The 9264-nt window shown below is 49.4% G+C and overlaps 2 protein-coding genes across 2 annotated transcripts in view; both read left to right on the plus strand.

Annotated features, from left to right (window-relative positions):
* The window catches only part of LOC102485324 (profilin-4), a 31854-nt gene extending 29512 nt beyond the window's left edge, over positions 1-2342 (plus strand). The window contains exons 8-9 of the mRNA XM_006167652.2: positions 1400-1596; positions 2097-2342. Of these exons, the coding sequence (XP_006167714.1) occupies positions 1400-1596; positions 2097-2276 (377 nt within the window). The 3' untranslated portion in view covers positions 2277-2342. The remainder of the gene's footprint in view (positions 1-1399; positions 1597-2096) is intronic.
* Positions 2343-4271: 1929 nt separating this feature from the next.
* The window catches only part of TP53I3 (tumor protein p53 inducible protein 3), a 7976-nt gene continuing 2983 nt past the window's right edge, over positions 4272-9264 (plus strand). Inside the window, exons 1-4 of the mRNA XM_006167650.3 lie at positions 4272-4412; positions 4766-4906; positions 5982-6249; positions 9023-9235. Of these exons, the coding sequence (XP_006167712.1) occupies positions 4769-4906; positions 5982-6249; positions 9023-9235 (619 nt within the window). The 5' untranslated portion in view covers positions 4272-4412; positions 4766-4768. The remainder of the gene's footprint in view (positions 4413-4765; positions 4907-5981; positions 6250-9022; positions 9236-9264) is intronic.

The raw sequence follows: 9264 nt of genomic DNA on the forward strand, positions 1-9264 counted from the left end.
CCGGGTCCGGGACACGACCCGCGGTCGACTACGTGGGAGTCCAGCGACATAGCCATTACGCTAACTGCTGGTTCCCAACCGTCTCTCATTTTAAAAAAAAATTAAAAACCACACAATTATTTTTATATTTATTTAATTTTATTTGTTATTATTTTTTAATTTGACCAGAGAGAGACAGAGAAAGGGAAAGTGAGAAAGTGAGCCACCAGCTCCGATTCTCGAACTGTCAGTCAGCCAGGTGGAAGTCCATCACCTTAACCACCACACCACCTGCTGGCCCCTTCTTTCTCATCTTTTACAAAACCTGGAGATGGTCTTACCACTCAGATGAAAGGAAAGTTCACTATAAGTTGAGAGCATAAGGGGTTGGCAGGTGACATGGTGGTTAAGGGCTCTGGACTCCCACATGGTCAACCACAGTTCAAGTCCTGGACCTGGCAGCTTGCTTTCTCACTTTCCATCTCTCTCTCTCTCCCTATCTGGTCTAAACTAAATAAAGTTAAATAAAATATCTTTTAATTGATAACATAAGCCAAAAATTAATTATAATTATGAACATGGGAGAAATATATACTAATCATAAAGATTAATATAATGAATATAATCAAGGATTATGTATGATTCTGAACTTCTAGGATACTTCAGCAAAAAATAACAAAAAGGAGACAGATCAAGACTGGGATTCTCTTACATACACACACACACACACATATATATATATATATATATATTTTTTTTTTTTAGAGAGAGATTTTTTTTTGCTATAAGATTTTTTTTTTTAGAGAGAGAGAAATTTTTGCTATAGGACACGTGTGTTTGCCAGAAAGACAGAGACAAAAAGTGAGAAATCATTCCCTGGGGGGATGGCCATGCCTCAGTCCCGTCTCCTTCATTCTCCTCTTGGGATCTTGGGCACACACGCCTACATGCACAGCATGAGTTTTAAGCCACCAGAACTTGAACTATGGTCAACTACATGGGAGTCCAGCTATGTAACCATTCCGCCATCTGCTGGTCCCAAGCAATTCTCATATTTATGAAGACTGGGGAGGAGGGTCATCCCTTGAAGCTCCAGGAGATCCAGTGGTCCCAAATCCCTTAATTATTAAAAGGGAAAGCATACTGACTTCTTATGGGGGCTCTCCAGAGCAGTACTTAAGGTCTGATCAGTCTATGTTTAGAACTGTCAGGAGACACAGCCCCTCATTTTGAAGTCTTCTGAAGGTTGAATGCCTTAGCACTTCTTACCTGACTCTCTCGGAGAACTAAATGCACACAGCCTCCCAGATAGGGCCTTTCCTTCCCATATTATTTCTGGCCCCTAGGAGACTGTGCAAAACGAGGTCCAACAAGAGAAGATTGGGCATCTGCCTTGCCATAAAAACTAAACCTATTCTAGGTGTGGGCGTCAACGTGATCCTAGACTGCATTGGTGGCTCCTACTGGGAGAAGAACCTCCACTGCTTGGCTGCAGATGGTCGGTGGGTTCTGTATGGCCTCATGGGAGGAGCAGATGTCAATGGACCACTGCTTTCCAAGCTGTTGTGTAAGCGAGGAAGTCTGCGGGCCAGTCTCCTGAGGTCCAGGGACAAGAAGGTAGGTGACAAACAACAGCAGAGCTGAGCTGGTTCTGGGCGGATTCTGAACAGATCCTTGTATTATAGTCCCCACCCGTCAGCTGCCTCGGTTTGTAGGACTCCTGCTTATCGCCCTTTCCTGATGGTGTCAACTTTCTTTGCTGTGGAGGAACTCTAAGGGTTATCTTCTCTAAGGGTTACCCTTCCCTCCATCAGTTCCCTGTCTCCTCCCAAAGACTCAGTCCCTTTATCTACTTTCTCATTTGAGTCTGACTTCTCCCCTCTGCCAGGTCCTAGATTCACACTGGGAACCCCACACTTTTACAGATTTGAGGAGAACTCCTTGAAGCTCCCTCTCCCAAGGAGATTTAGACCTTTTTCCTCATGATTTGGTCTGACGCCCTTGGGCCAAGCTAGTATGAGGGCCAGTCAGGCATGGTCTGATTCCTCCCTCAGAGTTGTCTGAGGGCAGAGGGGCCTGGACCTCACCCTGTTAATAGCCTGCTTTCCCTGACTCAGTATAAGGAATCATTGGTGAAGACTTTCACGGAGCAAGTCCTACCCCACTTTTCCCCTGGGAGTGCCGTGCAGCTGCAGCCTGTCGTGGACCAAATCTTCGCCATGGCTGATGTTCAGAAGGCCCACTCTCGCATGGAGGCCAACAAGAACGTGGGCAAAATTATCCTGGAGATGCCCTGATGGACACGAGCTGTGGCCAATGGGAGACACTGAGCCTCTGGGGATTGTGGGTTACCAGGTCAGGGTGCTGAGAGAATGAAGAGGCCCAGATTAGAGCTGAGCTGGGCCAGGGGATAGGCTAGAGAGAACTGGGACCAGGCTAGCTCTCAACTAGTTGTTGAGAACTAGCTGAGGCCACAGGAAATAGGCAGGGTCTTCAGAAAGCTCATGGGAAATACATATTATGAGAAAACTATGCATGGATTTTAAAACTTTGGGGTGTCAAAATAAATTTGCATTTCTCACAGACTTTTTGAAGTCTCCTCATATTTACTTACATTTTTAAACAGAAGGTTAACCCCAAAAATGGCATATATTTTTTGGCTGGTCCAGAACTATCAAATTCTTAATGCATTTTCTCTTAAAAAAGAAAAAGAGGAAGACCAGCATGTAGCGTAGTGGTTAAGGAAGCTGGATCCTACATGACTGACTGCACAGTTTGAGTCCCGGACCCAGTGGCTTGGAAAACACTTCGAGCATGTGTGCATGTCTGCCCAAAGTCCCAAAAGGAGGGAGAAATGCAGGAGAAGGGATTGTGATGTGATCATTCCCCATGGAGGTGCTTTCTCACTTTCTCTCTCACAAACGCATGTGTCTTTTGACAAAATTTTTAAAAATAGAGTATAGCCAGTCATGTGCCCACATTTTAAAAAATGCATCAATGTAAACTTTTTTTTTTAAGGGAGATTTTTGCTGTAGGGCATATTGCACTTGCCTGAGACAGAGAGTGAGAGAGAGAAAGTGAGAAACTGCTCCCAAGGGGGAAAGGCTGCACCACAATCTATTCTTCGCTCAGAATTTTGGGCATGCACACACATGCGCCCTGTATGAATTTCAAGCCACTGTGTCCTGGACTCAAATCCCCACCCTCCTTCATCAGCCATGTGGGAGTCCAGTGCCTTAAGCTACACCACCTGCTGGTCCCAGTGGCCCCCCATTGTAAACTCTTGACAAACAACTGTAACTCCCCCCTTTCCTCCTCTTTCTTTTATACACCGTCTATCTTGGTCTCTGTTTTGATGAGCATGTGTCTGGAAAACTAGAAATTTTCTTATTTGAGGAATTCATATGAAACCCTGGCTCAAATAAACCAGTTTTACTTCACTTACGCCTCAGCTTCTTTTCTTGGTTGCCACCCACCAGACCTCAATCATCGGGCCTGCTCCTCATAACAGTAATCGTTCTCTTGCCAAAAGCCCACCTTAGGATACCATGAAAGTATTGTTTCCTAATGCCTTCACAATCAATCTCAACACTTTGATTTAGGGGATGCAGGTGCACATAAACGTGTAGTTCTCAAGTGGGCCTCTCAAGGGACATCTGACAATGTCTGGAGACTTCATCACCATGACTTGGGTGGGAGGGAGCCTGGGAGGCAGCCAAACATCCCACAGTAGGGCACAGCAGTCTCCCACAGCAAAGAACGGTCCGTCTAGTCTAAAATGTCAATAGGGCAGAGGACGAGAAACCCCGATGCAGCCAATTGCTACAGCTTTTAACCCGTTAAATGGTCTCACCCGCCTGGCTGCCCCTCCCTTCCCGGACTGCCAGGGAGGGAGGCGGCAAGGGATGCGGGCCAGGGCTGCGTTTTATCTCCCTTTCTCCCACTGTCCCTCTCTTTTCTCTTGCCAACACCCTGATTGCCCTCCATACTCAAGATGCGTATCTACGAGAAAGGAAGGATGCCGGCGTGTAGGATAAACCCGCCAAAAGCCTGGCTGGAGCGGAAAACCGACCCATCCACCTGCCAATATATTGATCTAGTTCTCTAGAGAGAGCGAAGTTTTCTCTCCTTGTAGAGATCTGGAATAGCACTTCCTGTCAAACCGAGAGAAAGACTAGTTTCCAGAGCTAAAAGAGAAAAGAAAAGCTGACTCGTCTGTCACTAACTTTGCATTTTAAAGGGGAAAGGAGGAAAAGGGAGGGGGAGGGGTTGGGTCAGCTTGGCCCCACCCCTGCAGCCGCCCTGTCTGGCCGTCCACTCCAGCGGTGGCCGAGGCAGTCCCGGGGCTCTGCAGCTGTGCTACCAGGACCCAGCGAAGCCAGGACCCACAACGCCCAGAGTGCAGGAGGGGAGTCCGGCCAGGAGTACGTAAGGTGCCTTCTGCCACCTGGGCTCCAGTGACCCGGGCGTGCAGGGGCTGGGGCTCCCAACCTAGAGGGTGTGTAATCTGCCTAATGTTCCTCAGCGTTTTCCTGCGCTGATGCAGCCAGCCGGCCCTGTGCCGTCCCACCGTCCCACCCCACGCCGTTCCAGTCCGTGTCCCCTGCGGGATCGGTCTGGAGGTGGCAGGAGACTTTGGAGGCAGGCGGGCGGGTCCGGGAGTCAGGTCCAGTGGACCACCGCGGAGCGCAGCGGCTGGCCTACAGGGGGCGCTGCAACGCCAGTAGTCCCTGTGCTCCTCCCGCTAAGTCCTACCGGGGGATCTCTGCCCACCCTGTATCCGCAGGACATGTTAGCTGTGCACTTTGACAAGCCGGGAGGACCGGAGAACCTCTACCTGAAGGAGGTGGCCAAGCCGAGCCCAGGAGAGGGTGAAGTCCTCCTGAAGGTGGTGGCCAGCGCCCTGAACAGGGCGGACCTACTCCAGGTACCAGTCCTGTGGCCGGGGAGCACAGGGCTAGCCCTCGGAGCAGGACTGCAGGGACCAGGAACTGGCCCTTTAGCCCTGGCTGGAGCAGGGCTGGAGTAGCAGGGTCTGAGGCAGGCGGGGGACGACTCCGGAGCTTCACAGCAGTCTTCCACAATCACTTGCCAGACATGTGGAGGCACTGCCAGTAACACTCATCCTGGGGGTTCAGACACAAAACAAATAGGGGGCCATTCGCAAAGCTGAATCCACCCTGGTTAATGGTTAATCCACAGTGCTCAGGCCCCAGATAAGAGGGTGTGTGTGACCCAGCCCCATCTCCTAGGCAACCCTGGTCAGCATTTGTATTCCACAGATAGAGGGTCAGAGAGGTTAAGCAATTTGAGCGAGGCCACAACAGAGTAATCTGAGGAGCTGTGGTTCAGACTGAAGCCCCTGAGTCTCCAAAGTTGAACTCCTGCCCTGAGAGTCCCAGCGCTGGCAGGGGACAGTGCCCTGAGATTCTTTTGTCTGCTGTTGATTTGTGCAAGCAACAGCCATCTCTGGTAGCTGGTCATTCAGAAATGTGCATCAGAATTTCCTAGGTCATTTTTTCAAAATAAACATGAGGGGGAGCCCAGGCAAGTGTCCTTTGAAAGAAAAAGCTCCTCATGGTTCATCGCACTCTTCTAATTAAGTCCTTCTGGTCCAAAGCTTCTGAGAACTGGGGTGAGTGAGCTGGCACTGGATAGGTGAGTCCTTGGCTCTGTTCCTGGGCCTGCTTCTCATTTACCTTGTGACCTGGGACAAGGCATTTCTCTGCCCTGGCCTCAGTTTCTCCATTTGTGAAACAAGGGGTTTAGTTGAAGTAATTAGCTAGCGGCCCTACCAGCTATGACACCCACTGGTTTTGTGACCTATAGTCTGTTAGATGCATAAAATAAATTATCTCTCCTCTCTTTTCCTGACTTTTCAAACCTGACTTTGTACTCAATTTTCTTCTTGAAAAGAAGAGAGGATATTGGAAGAGGGCCAAGGATGGTGACACAAATATTTCTGATCATGCTCACTAATTAGTGCACGCCTTTCTCTGCAGAGACAAGGTGGATATGCCCCACCTCCAGGAGCCAGCAGCATTTTGGGACTCGAGGCCTCTGGACGCGTGGCAGAGCTGGGGCCTGGCTGCCAGGGACACTGGAAGATCGGGGACTCGGCCATGGCTCTGCTGCCTGGTGGAGGCCAGGCTCAGTATGTCACCATCCCTGAAGGGCTCCTCATACCCATCCCAGAGGGACTGACCCTGACTCAGGCTGCAGCCATCCCAGAAGCCTGGCTCACTGCCTTCCAGCTGTTGTATCTTTTGGGTGAGGAGGGTCCCCATGCTTACTCCAAAACAGTGTGGCTCAACTCCTTCACGAATCCGCCACCTCAAAGCCCAGCAGTCCCTCAGGGCAGGTTTAGTCTGACCACATTTCCACACCCACCACATATCCACACCCACATATCCACACCAGCAGTAGGATCAGGCCCTCAGTCCATGTTCCAATGGTGTGATGTTGGGGCCGGAATCATAGTTAGCAGATAGAGGCCTGGAAAGTACTGGATAGAAGGCCTGGGCACGTCTTAACACTGAAGGCCCAGAAGCCGTCCCAGCTCCTCCAGATCACACCAAGCTTCTCTCTGGGTCCCAGTGCAACAGAAGGGACCAATCAATTCATTTATTCCTCCTCAGTTCCTCTGAGGAGAGCACACCTGGTGAACCTAAGACTTGGTCTCTGCCTTTAGAGAGCTCAATATAACTGCGAAGATGAAACATGAACAAGAATCACACAATCGTAGAGTTCAAAGGGTAGCCCTGTCTCTAACTACAGCTTGAGATGGGAAGGTGGGTGTGGGTAAGGGTGGTCAGAGAGGGCATTTTAGAAGAGGAGGAGTTGAAGGGTGGGTAGAGTTGTGATGGACAGAGGCATGCCAAGGTAGTCTAAAGAATATCAAAGTGACACCAGTTGCTGCACTTATAAATGAAGGATGATTGTCATTTGTGAAAGATGCGGCTGGGGCCCTCTGGACGCGTGGCAGAGCTGGGGCCTGGCTGCCAGGGACACTGGAAGATCGGGGACTCGGCCATGGCTCTGCTGCCTGGTGGAGGCCAGGCTCAGTATGTCACCATCCCTGAAGGGCTCCTCATACCCATCCCAGAGGGACTGACCCTGACTCAGGCTGCAGCCATCCCAGAAGCCTGGCTCACTGCCTTCCAGCTGTTGTATCTTTTGGGTGAGGAGGGTCCCCATGCTTACTCCAAAACAGTGTGGCTCAACTCCTTCACGAATCCGCCACCTCAAAGCCCAGCAGTCCCTCAGGGCAGGTTTAGTCTGACCACATTTCCACACCCACCACATATCCACACCCACATATCCACACCAGCAGTAGGATCAGGCCCTCAGTCCATGTTCCAATGGTGTGATGTTGGGGCCGGAATCATAGTTAGCAGATAGAGGCCTGGAAAGTACTGGATAGAAGGCCTGGGCACGTCTTAACACTGAAGGCCCAGAAGCCGTCCCAGCTCCTCCAGATCACACCAAGCTTCTCTCTGGGTCCCAGTGCAACAGAAGGGACCAATCAATTCATTTATTCCTCCTCAGTTCCTCTGAGGAGAGCACACCTGGTGAACCTAAGACTTGGTCTCTGCCTTTAGAGAGCTCAATATAACTGCGAAGATGAAACATGAACAAGAATCACACAATCGTAGAGTTCAAAGGGTAGCCCTGTCTCTAACTACAGCTTGAGATGGGAAGGTGGGTGTGGGTAAGGGTGGTCAGAGAGGGCATTTTAGAAGAGGAGGAGTTGAAGGGTGGGTAGAGTTGTGATGGACAGAGGCATGCCAAGGTAGTCTAAAGAATATCAAAGTGACACCAGTTGCTGCACTTATAAATGAAGGATGATTGTCATTTGTGAAAGATGCGGCTGGGGCCAGATTGTGGTGGCCTCAAATGCCAATCTGTTTGGACTCGATGCAAAAGCCAGCGGCGACCCAGTTTAAATTTTTTGGGGGGGGCAAAACATAATGAAAACCCCATCAGGGCGAAGGAGCCTGGTAGCTAGGTGTGGGGGCTTAATCAGTGAGATCAGATTAGAGGCCAGGTTCAGACTGAAGAAGGACCAGCTTCAGGTGGTGACAGTGGGAATGGTGGTTATTCCTATTTATTTATAGGTCAGAGATAAGCACTGTGGTGTTATTTCTTAGAATTAAACAGAGAATGAGGATGTGACTGCTAATAACCATGTTTCAAAAGGTTATTTCCCACTTTGATCAGAAGCAACAAAACAAAAAAAGGAACTGTCTTCACTGGAAGGTGGTATGTTGGCAAAAGCGTTGGACTCCCACATGGCTGACCAAAGTTCGAGTCCAGGACTTGGCAGCTTGCTTTCTCACTCTCTTTTTCTCTCTGAGTTTCTCTCTGGTCAAATTGAAGAATAACAAAATTAACTTTATTTTATTTACTTATTATTTATTATTTTAATTTGACCAGAGAGGGACAGAGTGAGAGAGAGAGAGGGAAAGTGAGAAAGCATGCCGCCGGTTCCAGGACTCAAACCAAGTCGGCCATGTGGGAATCCAGTGCCCCAAACCACTGCGCCACCCGCCAGCCCCTAAATACATAATTCTTTAAAAAAAAGAACTGTGGGGCCAGCAGTTGGCATAATGGCTAGGTCACTGGACTCCCATGTAGTAGACCACAGTTCAAGTCCCAGACCCAGTGGCTTAAACTCACACTGGGCACATGTGTGCCCAAGATCCCAAGAAGAGAATGGAGAAGGGATTGTGGTTTGGCCATCCCCCTGGGGGGTGATTTTTTGCTTTCTGTCTCTCTGTCTCTGTCTGTCTGGCGAGTGCACGCACCCTATAGCAAAAATCTCTCAAAAAATTAGATAAAATAAATAAATAAAAAGAACCGTCAATATATTCTCTTAAAAAAGGCAAGAGATTTGGCATTTGGTCCAATGGCCAGGTGGTCATGGCAAGATAATGCCTGTGTGGGGAGTGTATAGCCGTTGGAAAGTAAAGAGAAAGGTTTCTGTCCTGTCACAGGAAATGTCCAAGCTGGAGACACTCGGTTTCTGTCCTTTCTGTCACAGGAAATGTCCAAGCTGGAGACACTGTGCTAATCCATGCAGGAGCCAGTGGTGTGGGTACAGCTGCCATCCAACTTGCCCGGTTGGCTGGAGCTATTCCTCTGGTCACAGCTGGCTCCCTGCCCAAGTTACAAATGGCAGAGAAGCTCGGAGCAGCTGCTGGATTTAATTACAAAGAAGAGGATTTTTGTGAAGCAACGCTCAGATTCACCAAAGGTAAACAGCTGTATCTGCAGCGCAGCAGG

The sequence above is a fragment of the Tupaia chinensis genome, unplaced genomic scaffold (genome assembly GCF_000334495.1).
Source record: "Tupaia chinensis unplaced genomic scaffold, TupChi_1.0 Scaffold144952_1, whole genome shotgun sequence".
NCBI classification, from domain to species: domain Eukaryota; kingdom Metazoa; phylum Chordata; class Mammalia; order Scandentia; family Tupaiidae; genus Tupaia; species Tupaia belangeri.